The sequence below is a fragment of the Mauremys mutica genome, chromosome 5 (assembly GCF_020497125.1).
Source record: "Mauremys mutica isolate MM-2020 ecotype Southern chromosome 5, ASM2049712v1, whole genome shotgun sequence".
Classification (NCBI taxonomy): Eukaryota; Metazoa; Chordata; order Testudines; family Geoemydidae; genus Mauremys; species Mauremys mutica.
The window spans coordinates 71,758,049-71,782,196 of record NC_059076.1 but is presented as its reverse complement, the minus strand read 5'-3'; the positions used below and the strand labels follow the sequence as shown (position 1 = coordinate 71,782,196).

Below are 24,148 nucleotides of genomic sequence, written 5' to 3'. Positions count from 1 at the left end.
AAAACAGCCTCTTTCTAAACTCCATCTATACCCACATATGCACTGAGAAATGACGAGGAAAGGTACATTTTGTACTTAAAGGTTTCACAGTAAAAAATGACAAAAATTGGGAAGAATAAGAATCTGTGATGTAATCAGTTGGCAAATTGGTGTGAACCATAAGAAAGAATGAGGGATGATGTCTTTTGAGATGGAGTATAATTTAAATTAATCTGTGATTTAGTAATTTATACAGTCTTAAGACCTTCAACAGTGTGTCTCTCAGTATACTCGTGTGTTGCTTCTTTGGGAGAGGAATGGAAGGAGGTTAGTAAAAATCCAATGAAATGCCTCTAAGCAATTTTGTTTCCTCTTGGTCTGTTGAGAAAATGTGGTAGGAATTTGTTGCTTATACACATTTGTAGCTTATACTGAATGGAGATTAGAAGCTAGTAATGTGCAACTGATGTCTTTAATGGTTCAAATATGAGCCTTTCTAGCATTTTTTCAAATAGTAATCTGAAAGTTTTGTGTCCCAAGTATTTGTGATCCATCCTCCAACAAACCCACTCACAGGACTCCCTCAGCCTACAGTTCTTCTCTCCCCTGCCATCTCAACTGGCCTCAAGATTCCTCCTTTAATGTCTTTTGTGTGGGTTACTGTTGGCTTTGATTTCGCCTTCCCATCTGGTCTGACATTTTATGGAGCCACATGACCCCCACAACCTCCTCATGGTTGTTCAGGGACACCTAGTGGCTGTTCCTTCTCAGCAGCTGTCTTGGGTTCTGTGGGGCTGCTCTCTTCCGAACTTCAAAAAGTTATTTTGGGCAGAAAAGTCACCATTTCCCATTCGTACACGTACGTGTACACACATGCACGCAGAGCCAGGACTACAAACATTCTCTTTCGTGTCATGCTCTCACAGTGGACAGAAAACCTTTAGCAACTGAATCCAAGCGCTTAAGGATTTCACGCTGAGAGCCAGCGAGGCATCCCTAGTAGTGGGGGAGCAGCAGTAGCTGTGATGAGATATTAGTGTCTTGGGGAGTGTGTCCTAAGGAATTAATAGTTTAAAATTCCAAATAGCTTCAAAATCTGAATATTACTAGGTGCTCATCTTTAACTGAGATATTTATTAGTCTTCCAAAACCTAATAAAATAGGAAAGCTACTCTAGGTGGTTAGGACCATAATTGATTTTCATCAAACAATGTTTGTAAAATAATTTTTGACATTTCATAAATCTTTTTAAACTAAAATATTTAATACTTTGTCATTATTTGCGCACTGTTGTCACAGCTCACCCACCCACAAATGATGATAGTTTTCTATATTTTCAATTGAAATCTGCTGACTAGATCAGTCTCCACTGAAGTTTGTGCACCAGTAGCAGTAGATTGTATGCCCATAGTGGGTAGCTATAAAGGTATGTGAATTCCTAATGTAATGCTGCATACAATGTAGCATCTACTCTTGTCTGGTAGAAGGTTTTAATTTGTAATTGGCTATGCATGTAGTACTAGCCTTTGACATATTCTAGAACCTAACTCTAATTCAGTGACTATTATGCACAGGTCAGTATTAGTGTTAGAGATGACAATACACAGCTTCATATTATGAATATGCAAAAACTATGAGAGAAGGAAGTGACCTAACATGAAGTAGTGATGACAAAGTCCATAACAAGTCCTTTCCTCTGCAGTGAGGAGGGATGAACAGCATGTTACAGCTCTTGCCAACCATGTCATCAACAATATAATGAACCCATTTGACCCTGAATCACATCCAGAGGTGCTAATCAACATATCTACCAGATGCATGTAACATCAGATGTACAAGAGTCTCTACTGAAAATAGCAGATGTAGTTGAAGAACAAATGGAGAGATGTGTGAGAAGTGCACTTGATTATGATGTGATATGCAGTTTTTTCAGTCCAGTCAAGAAATTTGGCATAAAAACATTTGCTGATATGTCAAAGAAGATCACATTTAAGTCTGGCAAGGGAGAGACAATCACAACAGTTGTCAGTCCAGAATTTTTTTTCCTCAGAGCCCTGTCCTGAACAAGATGCAGAGATATTTCAATGGCATCTGTTCTTAGTCACCTAACAGGACTGTGCCTATGTCCCTCTTCCATTGAGAAGAACAAGCAAAGCTGAGTTAAGGCATCCGCTGAAAACTTAAGCTGAAAGAATCCATGAGCTAAGAACATGCAACAAAGAAACCACATGTATATCAGATATGCCATAACTGTAAGACAAATGATGTCTGGAGACACATGTGATGAATTGGCTGCTGAGTACGCGAGGCAGGCCCTAAAAAGATTTTACCAGGTGTATTTCGTAATCCGAGTTTTTGACAGGAACTCTCTGAAAACTGCAGAAAGACAGAGCCAGACCAGGATCTAAAGTCAGATGCATAGAAATACCAGGTGGTAGTCCTGTGCCTCCGTGGAAAAACATTCTAAACATGGCATCCAATAGGCAGTCACTTGTAAAATTCCTTTGTGAATATATGGAGCACACCCAACAAAACACATCTTCTTGCCGGAGCTTTTCAAATGGTGAAGTAGCAAAATACTTCACCAGTAGAAGTGTTGAAGAAGCCCAAGACTTGTACAGTACTCAAGAGGAAATGGACACAAGGATGTTTCTGCATTGTATATGCCAATATGGCTTTTGGTGTCAAAGGAACCATAGTAATTAGGTCACCTGATACAGATGTTTTGGTCTTTGCTGTTCATTACTTTCCAAAAATGGAACTCACAGATAACATGTGGATTGAAAAAGGCACCATTTCCAGCACAAGTAACAAGCAGCGCTTCATATTTGTGCATGCAATTTGTGATGCACTCCTGACTTTTTTGCAACATACTTCCTGCTGTATAATCATTAACAAGATGTAACTCAGTATCATCCTGATTTGGTATTAGGAAAAAAACCCTGAGTTTAATGTTGCCAAAATTAAAGGAACTTACCACTTCAGAGATCTGGCCAAATTTTAATAGAGTGATGGGCAAGGAGGTTGGCAACAGTGCTGTATGACCAGAGTGAGAAAGAAAAGGAGACCCACAGAGACCTGAATTGCTTGTGCCTCAATCTAGCCATCTAAGAGGACAAGTCACTGCCTAGACTTCCACCATATGAGGACAGTTTTGAAAAGCATATAAAAAAAAAATCACAAAGAAAGATTTTGATGTTTTCACACATAAGCAAACCAGATATTGGATCACTATTGCAACATGGATGGAAAAATGTGGATGATGAACTACTTCCTGTATTCTTCAAGGGCCCAACGACATCTGAACTTCGACAAGATCTTATTTATGCCTGTACCAGGAGAAGTCACTGTGCAATCTTCCCTGTACAGAACCGTGTACATGCCAAGGCAATGAAGACTGTGGTAACCCATGCAGTCTTGATAGAGGCCATAATGATAACAAGATGATAATTGTGTTAACTAGAAATGTCACTGGCACTATTATATTTCAATGATATCTGTACAGATTTATTATTAAATTAGTTTTATCTTTTTCATTGTTTTTATGATGCTTTGAGGTCACAAAGAAATCCCATTTTGTGTCTTTAAAGAATACATGGAGTCATTAAACTAACAAAAAGAAAAAAGAAAATATTTCAGTGGTCATTTTAATGTGTTGATAGTATTTATCCCATATTTTTGTGGTAATGGCACTATTTGACAGCTCCACATCACACCTCATATTAAAATACACATAATAAGCTTTCAAATGATGTATGATATGCTTGTGTGTAGAAGAGATACATTTTCAACAAAATCTTGGTGTCTGCCTCTAGCCTATTATAGAATCATAGAAATGTTGGACTGGAAGGGATCTCAATATGTCATCTTGGCCAGTCCCCTGCATAAAGACAGGACTGAATATTATCTAGACCGGGGGTAGGCAACCTATGGCATGCATGCCAAAGGTGGCATGGGAGCTGACTTTCAGTGGCACTCACACTGCCCGGGTCCTGGCCACTGGTCCAGGGAGCTCTGCATTTTAATTTAATTTTAAATTAAGCTTCTTAAACATTTTAAAACCTTTATTTACTTTACATACAACAATAGTTTAGTTATATATTATAGACTTATAGAAAGAGACCTAAAAACGTTAAAATATATTACTTGCACGTGAAACCTTAAATTAGAGTGAATAAATGAAGACTCAGCACATCACTTCTGAAAGGTTGCTGACCCCTGATCTAGACTGTTCTTGGCAGGTGTTTGTCTAACCTGTTCTTAAAAACCTCCAGTGATAGAGATTCCACAACCTGCCTAGGTAATAAGCTCCAGAGCATAACCATCCTGACAGGAAGTTTTTCCTACTGTCCAGCCTAAATTCCCTTGCTGCAATTTAAGCTCGTTTCTTCTGTCCTCTCTTCAGTGCTTAAGGAGAACAATTTATCACCCTCCTCTTTATAAAAGCCTTTTATGTACTTAAAGAGTGTTACCATGTCCCCCATCAGTCTTCTCTTCTCCCGACTAAACAAACCCATTTTTTTAATCTTTCCTCGTAGCTCATGTTTTCTAGACCAGTGGTTCTCAGCCTTTCCAGACTACTGTACCCCTTACAGATGTCTGATTTGTCTTGCGCACCTCAAGTTTCACCTCACTTAAAAACTACTTGCTTACAAAATCAGACAAAAATACAAAACTATTACTGAAAATTTGCTTACTTCCTCATTTTGTCCATATGAAATTTTAGTTTGTACTGATTTTGCTAGCGCTTTTTATGTAGCCTGTTGTAAAACTAGGCAAATATCTAGATGCACTGATGTATCCCCTGGAAGACCTTTGTGTACCACCTGGTTGAGAACCACTTTCTAGACTTCTAATCATTTTTGTTGCTCTCCTCTGGACTTTCTCCAGTTTATCCAAATCTTTCCCAAAGTGTGGTGCCCAGAACTAGATACAGTACTCCAGATGAGGCCTTATAAGTGCTGAGTAACGTGGAATAATTACTTCTTGTGTCTTCCATTAAAAAAAAAATCCCTGAATGATGTTCACTTTTTTTTGCAGTGGTATTACATTGTTGACTTGTATTTAGTTTGTGTTCCACTAAAACCCCCAGATCCTTTCCTGCAGTACTTTGTTGGCAGTCATTTCCTATTTGGTATTTGTGCAGTTGCTTATTCCTTATTGAATTTCATCCTATTTATTTCAGACCATTTCTCCAGTTTGTCAAGATCATTTTGAATTCTAATCTTGTCCTCCAAAGTACTTAGAGCCCATCCCAGCCTGGCATAGTCTACAAATTTTATAAATGTTCTCTGTATGCCATTATCCAAATCATTTATGAAAATATTGAATAGAACTGGACCCAGGACAGATTCCTGTAGGACCCCACTTGATATGTCCTCCTAGCTTGAGTTTGAAACACTGATAAATACTGAGTTGTGAACCCATCTTATATTAGGTTTGTCTAGGCTATATTTCCCACCTTATAGTAGCTCTAGCTAAGTAGCATTTCCCTTGTTTGTTTATGAGATAGTCATGTGAGACAGTATCAAAAGCCTTACTAAAGTTGAGATATATCACACCTGCTGCTTCCCCACTATCACAAAGCTTGTTACCCTGTCAAAGAAGGATATTAGGTTGGTTTGACATAATTTATTCTTGAGAACTATATGTTGACTGTTACTTATCACCTTATTATCTTCTGGGTGCTTACAAATGGATTGATTATTTGCTCCATTATCTTTCTGGGTACCCAAGTTAAGATGACTGTTCTATAATTCCCTGGGTTGTCCTTATTCTCTTTTTATTAACAGGTGCTATGTTTGCCCTTTTCCAATTCTCTGGAATTTCTCTCCTGTCCTCCACAAGTTTTTAAAGATAATTACTCATGGCTCAGAGATCTCTTCAGACAGTTCCTTAAGCATTCTATGATGTATTTTGTCAGACCCTGCCAACTTGGGGCTTATCTACACTTAAAAACTTAGTGGCACAGCTGTGCTTCTGCAGCTGTGCTGCAGTAGTGCTTCAGTGTAGACACTACCTATGCTGATGAAACGGATTCTCCTATCAGCGTAGGTAATCCACCTTCCCAAAAGGCGGTAGCTAGGTTGATGGAATAACTTTTCTATCAACTTGGTGCTGTCTACATGGGGAACTTAGGCTGGCTTAACTATGCCAGTCAGGCATTTGGGAGGGAGGAATAAATAAATTGTTTTTTGAGCAATATCCTTAGTGCATGCTGTTGATAAGTTATAATTTTTAAAGTGTTGCTAAGGATGAGAATAGCCTTTTAAAGTGTTTAATGCCTATCATAGGAAGCAACAAATGGGCTGCAATGAGTTCCACTGAATTTATTCCTTTTTCCTGGTTCTGTGAACATCACAAACCATTCGAGCTCCATTCCCCTGATTTATGATGTCATTAAAATCCTTTAAGAGAATTGCTTTCCTGAAAATCACTCTAGATCATTTATTATTCTCCAATATGTGTTTCCTGTATAAAATTTTTTGGGAAAGGGTCATTTTTTTTAATGCTTTGAGCATGATGGGGGGGCTAATTTTTAACAGATAAAATTATTGATGTTTTTTATAAAGTTAGCATATTACTTATACACAGGCTATCAAAAACATTCACTATTTATGTACTGTGTCTATTCCAGTAAAGCCATATCCATGACACAGCACTTTCTTTCCTTGGCTGAGTTTAGCACCAGCTGTATCTTTTACTGTTATCTGATTTCTTTATATTTTTACCTCATAGGATTTGATACCAGCATTTTGCCAATTTGCAAGGACTCCCTTGGCTGGATGTTTAACAGACTTGATACGAACTATGACCTGCTGTTAGACCAGTCAGAGCTTGGAAGCATTTACCTTGACAAGAATGAACAGTGCACCAAGGCATTCTTCAATGTCTGTGACACATACAAGGACAGTTTGATATCTAACAATGAGTGGTGCTACTGCTTCCAGAGACAGCAAGGTAAAAGATGAGAATAATCTGCAGATGCTGACTGACCTTATAGTACTGGTTTATCTTTTGGGAACATGTTAAGTTTATAGTGAATTACAAGCTCTTAAGTGCTCTGCTATGAATTTGTTTAAAGGTTTTGAGCTACTGTGAATATAAAGTGAAAAAGAAAGCTAAAAACCAAGCTGAACTGGAGAAACTTAGCTGAGATTCAAGAAATTCTAAATAAAATGTAAAAGAACAATTCATGCTTTGATAGAAGTGTTGTTTCTGTTACCAGCCTCCACAGAGAGGAAAGAGAAGGACCAAAATAAAAGGACAAAATTATTAGCATTAATTTTCTCTCTGCTTTTCCCACATTATAAAATTAACTTTTTATTAACTTTTTTTACTACTGGCTATAACATTTTAACTGAAAGAAATACAGTGTTATGCATAAAGTTGTTTGCATTCATTGGGCCATAAAGCCACTGGTTTTCAGGACCTAGCTTAAATTCTTGATAACTTCTTGAAATTCTTTGGTTAAAAAAATAGTAGCTCAAAATGTCTAGAGGCAGTCTTTTCTTAATTGTCCACTAATGTAAATTAAATCAAACTCAAACAACAATTTTATATCTGAATGACATATTCCATAAGTTAGAAAATAAAAATGAATTAGAATAAGATTTTTGAAAAGCCCGCTCACTGTTTCTTAGCTGAAACGGGACACAAAATTGAAATGCATCCACTGAGCTTCTTATTTGCAAGATGATTTAGGGCTAGGCTTTCAAAGGAACAAATGGCAGTCAGGGACCTAGCTGCCACTGAAAGTAAGTTGAAAATGCCTTTCAATGGGACTTTTATTCCTTCTCACTGAAGCACTTTTGAAAATTTTACCTTATGTGCACAATTGTCATTTGCGCCTATGAAAATCCCCTACTTAAGTCCCATTAACGATCATCATTAAGGATTAATCCTGACTTCACTGGGAGTTGAAGACACTTACCATGTTGCAGGGTCAGACTCTTAAACTCTCAATTATAAATCTGAACAAAAATAAAAATACTTCTGGGGTTATATTTTGGCTAACTGCCTTCTTTCCTATTTAAAACATGCTATCAAATATATGCATGTTGATAACTATCTAGTGCAAAAGGTCAAGATTTCATCTTCTAAACAATCTTTCTTGTTTTATAATAGGACTGTCTTTTTTTTTCATTTTTAGAAGTAGTGTTCTGCTGCAATAAATAAAGTATCCTCCATCCCAAGTTGCTTATTAAAGAACATAACCAGTTCTTTTTAAAGAATACAGTTATTTTAGATTAGATTATGAATATTTTGAGGGGTACTTTTTTTTTCAGTTGTCTGAAAAACTGCAGCCATGTTACAACCTGTAAGATCAAATTTATCACAGTTTTTTGTCCTTCTACCAATTGGTTCTCCTGCCAGTTTTATACTGTGTATATCAGTGGTCCCCAAATTTTATTTCTCGCACCCCTCCTTACCAGTAATAGAATGTGTTTCCCCCTCCCCATCCCCCTCAGGGCCAGGAGCGGAGTCACAGCTGGTAACAGACAGCTGAGAGAGGGGTCTGGGAGCTGGTGGCCACAGCTGCGGACTGGGTCCTGGGCTGGAGTGGAGCTGGGGGCAGAGTAGGGCTGGGTGGCACTCCCTTCCCACTCCCTTGTGGGGCCTGGCTTAGGCCCTGCCATGCCCCACTGGGGGAGCACACCCCTCGTTTGGGGACCACTGGTGTATGTGTAAAGCATACCTTTCACCCATTATGTGCACAGGGCACTTCCATGGGATAGTTACGGTCAGTTTTGTAGTCTACACTCTATAGACACTATGTATAAAAACAACTGCTCAGGATACTGCTAATCAGGGTCTGATGTATATGTACCTTAGTCATAGTGATAAAAAAGTTAAAAATGGAGTCGAACCTATCAGCAGCATTTAATGGAGAGCTCTCTCCCTGTCTCAGAATCCAGCAAAGGGTCTGGCCATCACAAGATTTTATCCTCCTCCCTCGTTTTTCCCCCTCCCTTCCATATGATGGCACAACAAGGTGCTGATTTAAAAGAGATTAGATTGCTAGTGTTATCAGCAGCTTGACTGAGAGTGAGCATATAAAGCCCTCAATACCAGTAATGAGGTGAAATCTCAGTTCTGGCAACTCCTTGAACATTTAGAACACTTCCATGCACCCCTTCCCAAAATTAACTCTAACACCAAAACCTGTCTTCTCCTCTCCTTGCCAGACCTAAATATGGAGATTGGGGGGGGGGGAGAGTCACTGTTCTCTTTGTCAGCTACCTATTATTAGCCTTTTTATGCATAATTGTCTCCCCTTAGCATGAACAAGCCACACAATCCTCTATTAGTAAATTTCAGTTTTATGCTAAACCTTGTAATGTATTGGTGTTTTTCTGTTTTGCTGGATTACATAATCTAAATATCTCTTTAATTGTTAATGGTGATCGAATTATTAGGTAGAGAAGATTAATGGTGTCCTTGTAATGTTCATTGAGTAAGTTTCCATTAATAAAAAGTTGTAAGTCATGTCGCCAGCTCTCTGTATTCAGCTACCTTTGTAGCTCTTTTCTGTGCAATTTTACAACTCCAAAACATGGTGTACAGGTCTTGATAACTGCTATTGATTGTGTTCAAAGTGAATACAAGAATGCAACCTATGTAATATATCACAATGGCTTCAAAGCCTATATATATATTTAAGACACAGTTGTTAAAGCTACCATCTATGCAGGAGTCTCACTCCTTGGTCTCAACTTCTTAGTACCAGTCCGGTGGGATTACCCCAATCCATAGGATGGTTGGGGGTGTTTCGCCCTTGAGGAAAGTAATAACAAAGTAGAGAGTAAATTAGCTGTTACTGGCTATTTGCACACCACCCCATGTTGATTATTAACACTGCCTTCCATACATTCCAGTCAGTTCTTTCTTGAGCAGCAAAAGTGCTCCATGCAGCAGTTTTATCACATTTACTGTTGCACCAATACTCCTCTGGATCTCAGCGTTGCTTGTCATATCTTTTCTTGGTCACACCTCTGCTTCCATGCCAGGTGGTTTACTGTTTCTGAGATATTTGTTCTGGGTACTCTGGCATATTTCTGTAGCACTTCAGTGCCTGAGTTTTGTCAGTACCTTATTGCTTGCCTCTGTGCTTTGGCCCATTTCTTTCTGGGTGTCACAACTCTTTATCTAAGTGCTTCAGCACCTGCCTTTAGCACTTATTTTCTTTGTGCTTTGACACCTGCTTTAAAGCTTCATTGCCCACCTTAATGCTGATGCACCACTAGTCTTTGGCCTTTTTGACATTCTAGTGACTGTTTTTTCTTTTTTGCCAGTGCTTCTTCATTGTGGCAGCAATGCTCTTGGTGCACCAGTGCCTGAATCTAGATGCTAGAATGCTAAAGTTGTTAGGAACCTCAGTATCTCGCCATTGCTGCTTACCACTTTGGTCTATTAGCCCAGTGCATCTCTCGATGCATTTATACCTTTTTTTTTCTTTTGCAGGATATAGTAAGTAAGGAGGATGCAAGACCATGTAATGTCTTCAAACCTAGTCTATGTTGACAAAGACTGGGGTCCATCTTTCTTATGTCATCTTCCTCAGATTGTAGGGGTCTTATATATTTATAGATGGCACTGAAGAAGCGTGATGTACATCTCAAGCCTTTCCTAAGGCGCCCAAAGAGATTCCTGTAAGTCCAGCATGAGGTTGGCCTGGAGTGCTTCAAAGGGTAGACCCTGAAAGCAGAAGCCTGACTTCCCCAAGACAACTGAGAAGCAGATTGGAGTGCTAGTGCTACCCATATTGACACTGTACCAGACCCAGCATCAGTATGCACAACAAAGTGCTCTCACCACCAAAATACCCTGTGTCAACAATAGAGAGGCTCCAACAAGCATCACTGACAAGCAGTTGTACTTTGAATGAGCTGAAAATCCATACAGGAGGCTTAAGGCAGGAAGCACAAGGTGTATTCTGGCAGCTCCTTGATACACTTCTGTTGAAGCCCCTCCCTCCAGGTGACTCTATAACAGGTCTCCAGATTTCCCATTCCCCCTGCTTTAATGTACTAGAAGCAGAGATGGGGGGGAATAGTGAGTCCAGTATAAACTGGGAAATTGGACATAATCTGTCCTGGTCCTCTGCAAGGCCCACAGAACTCACTTCTAAGTATTCCCCTCTCTCTGTGTTGGCAGGGTAGGATCTATTGGCACATTTGCATGCAAATGCCTCAAGGGTCAATATTCTTGGCACAGGAAGCCCTGGCCTCAGCACAGGTGCCTCTTGCATTAAAGGCTTCAGCACGGCTAGTGTTAGTGGCTCATGGAGCACTTATCACAATGCAGGCCACCTTGCCATCTAGACCATTCCACTGTTTGGATGAGAGCTGGCTGAAGATCAGGGTGATGAGGTCCGTTATTCAGATGAGCAGGACTCATCTGATGCCAAGTTCTTTTTTGTTCCAGAGGAGCACCAGCATAGTGACTGTGCAGGAAATGATCCTACTTTTCCTTAATCTTTACAGAAGCTAAGACCACTGATTTTGAATTAATATCAGTCCAGGAATCTGAGGGAGTATTGTCTCCCACTCACTGGAACTGACTGGAAGATAAAGATGGCAGCATTTATACTTGGCAAGGGTGGCATGTGTCAGCTCAGCTCGAGTTCTACCTTGCTACTACTCTTTTAGGACTGGAAAGCTTTAGCTGCTAAGAGAAATCTGTCAGTTTTGTACTAAGAAGCTAAAACCCAGTAGTGAGAATCCTGCAAGATTATATCTTCCGAGAAGCAGAATTACAGGTAAGTAATTTACCCATACTGTTACCTTTCATAGTGCTTAGTGGTATTTCATATTTTCTAATTATTCATTTTAGATTTATTGCGATAAGTGATGAGGATTATTTAGGCTCAGTACATAATGTTAAAACTGCCCCCCATCAACTTTTGTATGTGTATCTTTGTGTTCCTGATTTAGGATTTTTCCCCTAGAGCACAATACATATACTTTATTAGGCAAGTTCCTTCTCATTCAGCACATTTCCCATCTTTTTTGGAAGTTGTGTATCACCCTTCTTTTCTTCCATTTTCCCCAATATTATCTCAATTGTATGGACAGCAGAATTTGAAACACTTAAAATAAATGGATGTAACCATATGCAATAACAAGTCTGAGGTACAGCGGCTTTTAGTGAAGTTAAAAGACATTACTCATAACCTATACTTTACATACTTGTATATGTTAATGATAATCACTAGCTATCTGGACCCTTGTCTTTAAGTCCTAGATGTGGGAAAGAAGCAATTCCTGAAGGGTTATAGTTCAAACTTATATAAAACATGAGGAATAACAGTGGTAAAAATGAGCAGTCAAGAGTTAATATCTGTAACCAACATGAATGATAGAGGAACTTTTTCTGAAAGATGGTAAATATTTGCAAGGTGCTGAGTAGCTTCAGTTCCCATAAAAACACTTCTCGTAATCAGAAACCATTAAAAATAAATGACTATATTTTAAAATACAAGATAATGTTCATTGACTGCTCCTGTAAAGGTAGAAAACATCCAGTGATAGTCAGGACCAGAGAATTTCAGTGTTTTGATTCCAGAGAAAACACATCCCTTGGACATTCTTTCTTGCACTAAGATCACCGTGAGCCGCATCTTAGAAGAAGAGGCAGTTTTTAGGGATTTTATTCCAAACAGAATCCTTACATATTTAGGGTGAAATCCTGGCCCCACTGAGGCAAAATGCCCATGGACCTCCGTGGGGCTAGAGTTTTAACCGCAACCTTTCTACGCTCATACATATGTATCTTCTTAAAAGACAATTTAAAATGTCATTCGAAATGTAAAGCCAAGGGTAAATACAGCCTGATCTGTATGAGAGGTCACTATTAGATTCCAGTTTGTATTTATTCTGTTAGATCAGATCTCATGAATAATACAAAAGGTCTGCTGATATATATAGCTTCTATACCACACATGAGGCTACACTGTCACTAAATAAGCATAATAGGCTGTTTATTTAAATAAGTTAGTATTGATTGAATTTGAGATTTCGTAGGATATTGTCTTGCGGACAATCTAGGCTAAAAGCATACTCCATATCATCTGTCCTACAAGCTCCATTGACCTCAGACTACATGCCACAAGAATACTACTGATTCTGAAAGGAAAATGCCTCAGTAGTGACCCTGTAATTTCTTATATGGCATATGTTCAAAGTGTTCAAAGAGAAGTACTAGCCTTCATTTTATATCTTTCTGTATAGTAGTATAAATGGGTTCATGTCTTACTTTTTTTTCAAGGAAGTGCCTGTAGTGCTCTGACTTAGCTTTTTAGAGATAAGTTTCATAGTCGCAGAAAATTAAATATTGTTTTTTAAGATTTGAGCAAACCATAACCCTGAAGTTTGGGGAATTGAGAATTTGAATCTATATTCTGCAGCTCAGAGCAATCTCTAATTATTTAGTTCAATTTCAGTTATTTCTAGGCCCCAGTCCTTCAACTTATGTGTGGATACAGGGGTCTGCAAAATTGAGGCCTTAAATTGTCATATTAGAACCAAAATCCTACAAATTTCAACAGAGAAAGTGGTGACTCAGTTACTTTATTAATAGAATGAGTTCATTTACTTATTCTTGTCACCACTATGATATAGATCATATCCTTTGGTATCAAAACGTTTGGGAAATATATTTATTAAAGGAAAGTTGGTCAATTTTGCTTTTAACTGCACATATTAATAGAATTACTTACATCTGCGGCCAGAATCTAGCTCTAGAACATTTTTTCTTTCACTGCACATCTGCACCCTGAATTTACGTTCTATTTTCTTATCTATTTTCGGTTGTTAAAGTCCAATCCTGCTCCCAGTGAGGGTTAATGGAAGTTTTCCTATTGGCTTCAATAGAAGTTGCATTGTACTCTTACATGGTGCCCAACACTGTAATATCTAAACTGCCTTTAAGGGATATTGTAAGGAGTCTATATACAGCTAATGCAGGGGCGGCTCTAGGTACTTTGCCGTTCCAAGCACTGCAGGCAGGCTGCCTTCGGCGGCTTGCCTGTGGGAGGTCCCCGGTCCCACAGATTTGGCGGTGCGCCTACGGGAGGTCCACCGAAGCTGCGGGACCAGCAGACCCTCCGCAGGCATGCCGCCGAAGGCAACCTGTCTGCCGCCCTCGTAGCGACTGGCAGAGCGCCCCCCGTGGCTTGCCGCCCCAGGCACGCGCTTGGCGTGCTGGTGCCTGGAGCCGCCCCTGAGCTAATGAAAGTATATTCCATGCATTTTATTTGATTATTTATAACAGTTAAAACATCTATGAAATAAACTACATTATTAGTTGCTTCGTGAATAAAAACTTTTACAACTTTCATGCTAACATGATATACATGTTCCATCCATGAATATACAGTTTGGTTTACTGCACATATGCTTTATCTTAAAATCTCATATGAAAAGGTTTCCTTAAAAATGTTCACATTTAGGAGATATCCTTACAAGAGACAATGATTTTTATGGCCTCAGAAAGAGCATGACAATTTTGGACATTCTAATATTTAACATTAATACACACCCTATTTTCTTAGTACATATACACACAAACACATACACAACTCCCCCTTATCAATCAACTTCTTGTGTGTCTTTCTAATTAGATGCAAGTACTCTTTTTTTTTTTTAAAGGCTGTCTTATTAGATATATCAGACTTTGATATCTATGTTAAAAACACTCTTTTTCAGGTGCAGCTTTGGACAGATCTAGTCTGAATATGTGAAATGCAAAATCTACTAAGGGAGGATGTATATGTTTCTTAATGGCAAAAATTAGAAGAAACCTGAAGTATAAAAACTGGTGAAAACTCAATCATTCAACCTTCTTCCTTTGATCGGATGTAATCTATTTAACATTTTTATGTCATTTCAGACCCACCTTGCCAGACGGAGCTCAGCAACATTCAAAAGCAGCAAGGAGGAAAGAAGCTCCTAGGTGAGCCATAGATCATTCTTTTGAAGGTTTTATTGCTTACATAAATAACCCTAGTGAAACAGCTACATAAAATCAATATTAATCCAACAAAGATAGACCGCACTAAATTCCAGCAACAAAATTTATGAAGTTTTTGAAAGCTATTAAACTTAGTTTTATTACATTACCTACTGAAAGATATTACATCCATTTTATTACCCTGATAGACTGTATGTTTTTACAGTTATTAGGAAAAAAGACTTAAGCAATTCTAAATTAACATTTTTTGCTGATATTTAACTCTAATATTTATGTAAGTAATTGAAATCTTTATGATGAAAAATTCCATATTGTATCAAAAATGTTTCATTTCCATAACTTTCATTTTGGATATAAAATCTAAATTTTAGCATTAGCAGTCTTTATAAAAACTGGGGTAAAAGACATAGGCCATTTGAGATGACAGTTCTGAATTACTCTGATTAAAAATATCTCTTATTTTACAGTACTGACAATAATTTTTTAATTGTGATTTAGTTACCATTTACGGTTCTTCAAAGAACATCTGATTATTTCAAGGACAAAATTATTAGAGAATTATTTTGCCTTTTACCTAAAAATAAAAAAATAAGGTTCTGATTCTATAACTCTGTAATTGCTGTGCTTGCAATTGACCTGTTAATTTCAGTGGGGCTCTGTACAAGGGTTCATTTGCATGGTCCATTTGCCTAGTTATTTTGTAAATATGAGTTAAATAAGCAGTTATCAACATTTTAGTGTCATTTAGCTTAAGTTTCCTAGTTCACTAAAAAACTACTATTCGATTTTGATGAAATTAAAAATCTGAAGAACTGCAAGCATCCAAACCAAGACTAACATGGCTAGGTTCCAGGGGTGAGGTTCTGACCCCACTGAAGTCAATAGCAAAACTCCCATTGACAAGATTTCACCCAAGCTGTGACTGCCATTAATTAGGACTGTTTAGTAAGACATAGTGTGACTACCAAAGTAGAAAAACCTAAAAAATGTGTCTGTTAAAATAAATATATAGAACAAAAATCATATTCATTCATTGCTAAAAACTCCCATACTTGTACTTTAAAGAGTGTGTCTACTCTGAAAAGGTACTACATAAAAATGTGCCCTCTTATTTCACAGGTTTGCTCTGTGAGCATATTTCAAATCATATCTGCTTACTTTAGTCACAGAAATACATGTTTTTTAGTTTTTGCTCATCTTAGCACTGCATTATCAACACAGCTTTGGGAGAATACGATGAATTCTATACTTTCTTTTGAATCGCCAGAATAGTTGACAGAGATTACATCTATACTGAAGTCAGAGATATGTCTGAAGTATGTGTAGACATGCCTGAACTAGCTTTGAGCTACCTGGCTCAAGTAACAATAGCATTGAAGCCATGGCAGCACAGGTTGCAGGACTTAACATTTAGACATCTGAGATACTCCCTATCTAGCCTGGCGTCAACATATGGCGTTCAAGATTTTGGCTATGACATTCAGGGAGTCTGTATAATAAGGAGCAGATGTCAGAGAATCAATGAAGAGCTTGAAAGAGGAAAGGGGATACTCCTTAATGGACTGGACATGTCCATTCTTGAGATCAGTCAGAGAGGCTCATATATTTGATATCTGCTCTCCCTCTCTGAATAAGGAGGAAGGGGCAAATGTATTATGTATAAAACTCTTCTTGGCTGACCTCAGTAACAGAGAGTACGTCAATCAGGGAGGACACCGAACAGAGATAAGACACGGTTGTTTATTTTTCATTTTGCTTCTGGTGTAATGCAGAATATTGGTTTATTCTGTACAGGTGACTGCTAATATTATAATTTAATCTTTATGTATCATAGGGCAGTACATCCCATTATGTGATGAAGATGGGTATTACAAACCAAGTCAATGCCATGGAAGTGCAGGGCAGTGCTGGTGTGTTGACAGATATGGTAATGAGGTAACAGGTTCCAGAACAAATGGTGCTGCAGACTGTGGTAAGTGGAAGAATTCTTGCTCATTATTGAATTAGGCTCTCTCTTCCCTTTGAAATCAGTGGTCAAGCTCTTAATGTCTTCAGTGAGAAGACAACACAGATTTAGAAGTCAATTTGTAATTATTATTATTATTTATTTCACTAATTTCTGTAGCATCTATCATGCTGATAGATATAAACAGAGACAGCCTATCTACCAAGTAATATGGATAGTGCTTATTGTGCTCTGAATAGGATAGTTAAAATAAAGCACTACCAACCCCAGCAGTACCCGATAAAATCAAGTTGGGTACCCAACATGCTATTAAACTCAACTCAACAATTCTTTAATTACAATCTGGTTGGCAGGGACTTAGCAGAAGTTTTTGAAGCACTGGCTTCCTGCAACTTCCTCCTAGCCTTCCTTCCTTTCCCTGACCTTTTGTCCCCAGCCTGTAATCAGAATTCTAGAGTTCCAATAATGCATTTTCTTTAAAAAATTATTGGGGGGGACTTGTTTAGTTTTAGCTGCAGTCCCTAGAAAGTCTCATGCTACCCCAATACCCCTTCAGATCTCCTGTTTCCTACCTATTCAGTGGATACCTGAATTAGCAGCAAGTGACCCCACTCACTTACGACAAGCTTCTCACGAGCCATTCCAAATAGGTACCTAAGCAAAAGAGATCGCCTGTCTCTAACCTCAATCAAAGTGCTCACTAAAGAGTAGCTTATATCTCATAATTATTTAAATTGACATCCTGCAATTTGAAGCCAAAATGGAAGTTTTACACTTGCAATTTAAGACTAAGAAAAAGCCCTGGCACTGGACAGTGGGCTAATATACACAGTAAAAGGAATATAAGAATTGCCATACTGAATCATACTCAAGGTCCATCTAGTCCAGTATCCTGTCTCTGACAGGGGCCAGTACTGGGTATTTCAGAAGGTGATGTAGGAACCCCACAGTAGGCAGATGTGGATTTAACTGCCCCCTATATGAGAGATCTCTTAATAGTGAGAGATCCTGATCTCTTAATAGTGAGAGATTAGCTTGAACCATTTCCATCCAAAATATTGTTGTTGTTAATGCTAACTTTGGATATTCTTGAGAGCCAGATAAATATTCAATCCTTTTTTAATCTTAATGAGTTTGTGGCCTCAGCAACTTTTTGTGGCAGTGAGTTCCACAGTCTAATTATACTGAGTAAAAAAATAGTTCCTTCTGTGAGCATCAGGACCTATTGATATCAGTGGTATTACTTTTTTACTTTACCTCATTATTTAATTTAAATCAACTGACCTAAAGCCAGCTAGTTCTGTAACCATGTGTTCCTATCATTATAGTGTAATTATACACTTTTTTTTTTTAGCTATTGATTTAGAGATCTCAGGCGATTTTGCCAGTGGTGATTTTCATGAATGGACAGATGATGAGGATGACGAAGAAGATATAATGAATGATGAAGATGACATTGATGATGATGATGATGATGATGAGGACGAAGGCGATGATGATATGGATGATGACGATCATGATGGATACATTTGACAATACTGGAGGTCAATGAATTCTTCCTTTCTAAAATTCAAAAGGTGACATCTCATAGAAAATTCCTTTGCTCTCCAAGATCAAAAGGATTCTAAACAACGTGTATATTTTGTATGATTATTTCAGATATTGCAGCTGGAGTCATAGACTTTCTTTGTTTAAATAAGAATCATTATATTATGTGCTTTTGAGTTTTTGCCGTTGAGCAGAAGAAAACACATTGGAAGTCTAGCCTGAAGAAGGAAATGTGATGTGCTACTACAAAAATAAATGTGCAAGGACAACCAAACTTTTAAAAACTTCCATGAAAATGATATTTACCATTGTTTGAACTTTGGGTGGCCTCATTAAACATGAGCTTGGTTATATGTTAAGGCGGCTTTAACTTTGCAAGTGATTTAGGCCATGTAGTAGATTTCATAATTGTGCATGACCTGAATCAACAACTTATTACAATAGAAATTTCAACACACAAGTAGCATGTCACAAACCTTTAACCAGAGGTGTGCTGTGATTGTCACATAGAAGAAAATAATGTAAGGCCCTCCTTTGTGTTTGCATTTATAGTTATATTTTTGATTAGGAAATGTCTAGATTCTTGAAAGGATGTTTCTCAAAAGCAGTAAACATGGGCAAGCGTTGATTCTACAAATCTAAACTTTTGTTGTCCTTTTTTCATTTTTCTTTTAATGTCAAACTCATATAGACTTCATTATTTACTCAAGCAACATGATGATTTCACCCTTTTTTATTTCTATATCTCTAACCAGAAGATTAGCATAAAATATTTTAAATTGAAAAACTTTGTGTAAAATATAGTACATTTAAACATTACTGTACTTGAGAGTACTGGAACTTTCCCCAAGACAGTTCTAAAGCCCCCTAATCATACCTCTTAGTTTTTCTATTTCAGAAAATTGTTTTCATCTTTATCTTAATTCAACTCCTTTTCTGTTATTAGTGCAGAAATTTAGAGAACATATGGTAAGGTGCCTTGCAAAAATAGAAATAGAGAGGTTTTAGCATGTATACCAATATAGGCTGTTAGGCAATAGCTAAGCACACCCAATTACCAAATTAATACCAGTATAGGTACTGCTGCTGGAATGAAGAAAATGGGTTATTTTAATTTTTTTCTATTGTTATGTAATTACCATGTGGACTAGCTTATGATTATTGTGTAGAGTAGCACTCAAGATTTGACTGTAGAGAAAATTACTTTAATCACTGTATTTATGTTAGCATGTTAATTAATTGTGTAGACGTTTTGGAACTCCAACACCTTCATGCATATCAGACCTATATGGCTTTCTGCCCACAATAAAACTGAAACAACCTATGTTATATTACACAACTGATTGTGTAATTGCAACAGTGGATCACTGGTTTCCCTGGTTTTCAGCTGCATTTAAATGACAGGAAAATCAGTTTATTCTTAGCATTTGATTTCTACACATTTAAATACTAAATTTAATGTTTATCTTATGTAATATTAAAAAGTATAATGCATTTTCTTTTTTACTGTTTATGTATAGTTTGCAAAATAAAGACTCTTGTAACCAACCTTTAGCTGTATACTGTAATGATTTTTAACAGTATAGACTAGTAGTTTGAAGTTTTGTATAACTTTCTATTGGAAAATCAGAAGCTCTCATGTTTCAGATACATTCCCACAATCATTCAACTATTCAATTTACGTAGAGCCATTTATTAGTGTTTCATTACATTTCAAGAGATAAGTTTTGGATCAAGACAAAACCCATAAGAGATTTTTTTTTTGTATTTTTTTTTAATTTGCTGTAAATTTATAATTTAAGATTATTGTTTTGTCTTTTCTTCATTATATGGTAGCTAATGTTACATTTGTTTCTTATAGACCTTATCCTAGTATGAGGGACATAGACATGTTATTGTCTTAAATATAGTTAAGAGTTTACCATATCTATACTGACTGAATTTCACCAAGAACCGATTACTTGTGGGTGGAATAAACTTCTATATATAAAAATGATTTTTAATAACTAAAGCTAAACAGTTGTGATTACTGTCTGATACAGCAAATACTGACTGCTCTGTTTCCTAATGTGACAAATGAATATTAACTGACAAAAAATTAGAGATGCATTTCATGCAGCTCGTGCTGCTGCTAGGAGAGTTAAGCAGCATATAATAGCACATTCATAATATGTTTAACCATTGAAATTTAATGGGATTATAGTATGAAACTATTCTATAAAGTAATGCAAACAACACTGTGGGCTAAATTCTTTCTTCCCCATGTATTCCACGTTGAGCTTAATAGGAGAAGGGAAATCAGCACAGAATTTAATCCTTCTGCATGATAATTGCCAGCAGAGACATTGTTTTACAGAAATAATAAAGATGGTTGAATTCAGTCAAGGACAGCAACAATGAGGTTATTTAAGAGTATTTCCTTGGTGCAAAACTGCCAAAAAAATTACCTAACCCTGAACTGTTCCCTGTTCATCAAGAACAGCTGGATGAAGGATTGGAAACATTAAATCACTCTTGATACACATTACCATTATTTATTTTGCTATATTGACTTTGTATATATAGCATAAAGAAATATAGTATACTAATGGCCTCACTGCACATTATGCAGTGGGGGCGTTTTGTTGGAAAAGGTGTGTACTCCCTTAAGGGCTAGAGAGCCAACAAATGACTTTCTGTTGCAGCTACAGACCAAGTCAACATGAGACTGCTGACCCATGCCCCCTCCGGGACCAGAAGAGAGTGATGTGATGTCTAAAAATGTGAAGTCCTTAGTGGAAATGGACCATATTGCAATGAAAAAGATTACACGGGAATTAAATGAGAATAAGGTAGCACAGCCATTCAGTCAGTTATCTATACAGAACTTACAGGTTTCTCACCTAGGTTTAGTCCCTGAGAAAGCTCCTGGTGAATATTGCTTAATTCACCCCTCGTCATACTCATGGGGTAGCTCAATTAACAATGGAATAGATCTGTCTTTGTGTTCTGTATGCTATTCCTCCACTGAAGAGGCTGTATGTAAGGTTATGTCTTGTGGCCCGGGGCGCTGATGGCCTAGTGCAATAGCAAGTCTGCTTTTCGTCCACTGCCTGTGCAGCATTTGGACTTCAACCTTTTGGGTTTCTTTTTCATGGGAAAATTTTATTTTGAAAAACTATGTCCTTAGACTGTGTAATATCCTGTTTGGCATTTGAGAAATTTTATACAATGCTACAGTGGTCAGTGATGTGGAAAGCTGGTTTTCAGCAAATAATGCATTACATACAGAACTTTTTGTTCATGTATGGACACTTTTCAGGCCCTTGCTAAAAAATTGGAAGTACCCCTAGTGGGGAAAAAAAATAAGGGGACTTTCCACTACACTAATCTACCTGGGGATTGAGCTAGACACTGGCAGGTATATTGCAACTCCATCAGGAGCTACTGGCTAAGAAAGTTACACTCCATGATCTGCAACCTATTATTGGGCATCTTAACTTTGCCTGCTGGATGCTAGCCTCAGGGCTGGCATTCTGTATCCAGCTTGCAGTGGCCACTGTAGCCATAGCAAGATCTCACCATTTCATAAGTTACTACAGAGATGGAGGAGGATTGGGGGTGTGGAAACAGTTTCTGAGCCATTTGAATGGAATGTCATTATGGAGAGAGGAATGAATATTGGAGGCTGTTTTAAAGATCCACTCGGATGCTTTGGGAAGTACGGATTTTGAGGTATTTTACCAAGGCAAGTGATGTGCTCAGAATGGGCGGTGCAGGATATAACATTGGTGGATTTTTTTCCCATTTTGGCTGCAGTGGTCATTAGCAATCCGACAACAGGGTCCGTCAACCATCTCCACTTGCCTACCAGCCCTTACATTTGTCAGTAGCCTGAACAGTTACCCAGATACTTGCAGTAGTATTTAGTTCAGGGGTGGGCAAACCTTTTAGCCAGAGGGACATATTGGGGAATAGAAATTGTATGGTGGGTCATGAATGCTCACAGGAGGGGTGAGGGCTCTGGGGTGGGACTAGGGATGAGGAGTTTGGGTGTAGGAGGGTGATCTGGGCTGGGATTGAGGGGTTTGGAGAGGGGTATCAGGGGTGGGGCGGGAGGTTGGGGAGAGGCTCAGGGGTGCAGCGGTGCTTACCTCAAGCAGCTCCTGGAAGCTGAGAGATGTCTCTTCTCTGGCTTCTAGGCATGGAGCAGCCCCCGACTCTTGGAGCAGGGCCATGCCATGGCTTCCAGGAGCTGCGTGGTGCAGCCCCCAACCCAGTGCCCCAGCTGGAGCACCAAAGCGGGGCCAAGCCATGTGGTGCAGGCCCCTACCTGGCTCCCCAGCAGGAGCTCGCGGGCCAGCTTAAAACGGCTTGTGGGCCGTATCTGGCCCACAGCCATAATTTCCCCACCTCTGATTTAGTTTGAAGGTTTCTAGCTGGATGGTCTTGAAGCACCAACCCTAGAACGATAAACATCATCCCGTCACTGTTAATATGCTTAGGGCTCTCGTGCAGATCCTGGAACCCATATGTCATTGTGGACAGGTAGTGGCCTTGTTCAGGATGGCATTTCTGGTAGCATTTTTGGAACTTTTGGGATAAAAGTGAGTTAGTACCTGGGTCCTGTAGGTATTCTTCTTGAAGGCTTTGGATCTGAGGGATATACACGGGGAGGGGTTATATTAACCTTGAGGAAGTCCAGACATATCAGGGAGGCCAAAGTGAATCCATTATTCTACAGTAGGGTGGCGAGCCTGGGATCTGCCCTGTGGAGGCTGTGAGGGCATACATGGTGATAAGACCAGGGAGGAATGAGCCCCTCTTTATTCACGGTGACAGGAATTCCCTCAGAACATATCAGTTTGTTACATTTTCAAGACAGAGACTGACGAGGTCGGGGATCCCAGCACGTGAATTTGGTTTCCACTTGTTTAGGAGCGGGACAGCAACAGCAACGGCCCAGCTGGGTATGTGGTGGGGGGGGCTAAAGTAATCCGGGCAATTGGGCATTAGCATTCTGAAGCATAGAGAATCTGCATGGGAACCCAAGTATTAATTTTCCATGGTGTTTCATTCATTCAGATGCAGACACATGGGCCAGGCACATGGCAGTGTGGATCTGTGGGCACAGTATTGTTTACTGGGCTCATAGGTAGGCTTCCAGGATGTCTGGAGGTTTGCAATTGGGCCTCAGTGAGGATTAGGGTGACCAGATATCCCGATTAGCCCTCACCCCTTATCCTGTTTTCTCACACCCTATCTTGTCATCCTAGTTGTGAAGCAGTCCTGAGTTGGAATGAGAGGAGGGGCATGTTATGGGACCAGTTAATGCCCCTTCCATAAATGCTGAAACTAAGGGTGCAGGGGGTGCTGCTGCACTCCCTGGCTTGAAGTGGATTCCATCATATCCAGGGTTTACAGTTTGGTTCAATGGCTCTCAGTACCACCTCTATGCAAGTTGTTCCAGCATGTTAGCATATAGGCTTGTTTGTCAGCCTGAGATAGAATTTTGGGTTTGAATTTTTGATACTCTTGTATCTTATACTAATATGTGTGAACAAAGGGATTCTTACTAAAAAACAAAGACAGACGCTGTAAATGTTGCTTTTGCCTAAATCAGATGGCTTTGTTAGAATAATGGAAATAGATAAGAGCAGTAAAGTGTTACTGGGCATGGTGGGTATGTAATATATAAATGCA

General features: G+C 38.6%; 1 protein-coding gene across 7 annotated transcripts in view; it reads left to right on the top strand.

Annotated features, from left to right (window-relative positions):
- The window catches only part of SPOCK3 (SPARC (osteonectin), cwcv and kazal like domains proteoglycan 3), a 379,532-nt gene extending 359,526 nt beyond the window's left edge, over nucleotides 1-20,006 (top strand). For 4 of the 7 annotated variants that reach the window (XM_045020001.1, XM_045020004.1, XM_045020003.1 and 1 more), the window contains 4 exons: nucleotides 6,718-6,939; nucleotides 14,872-14,934; nucleotides 16,787-16,924; nucleotides 18,273-20,006. In XM_045020001.1, the coding sequence (XP_044875936.1) occupies nucleotides 6,718-6,939; nucleotides 14,872-14,934; nucleotides 16,787-16,924; nucleotides 18,273-18,451 (602 nt within the window). In that variant the 3' untranslated portion in view covers nucleotides 18,452-20,006. Of the gene's footprint in view, nucleotides 1-6,717; nucleotides 6,951-14,871; nucleotides 14,935-16,786; nucleotides 16,925-18,272 lie in introns of those variants that run through there. The other 3 variants (XM_045020002.1, XM_045020005.1, XM_045020006.1) reach the window with 3 other exon arrangements.
- The last annotated feature ends 4,142 nt before the right edge of the window (nucleotides 20,007-24,148 follow it).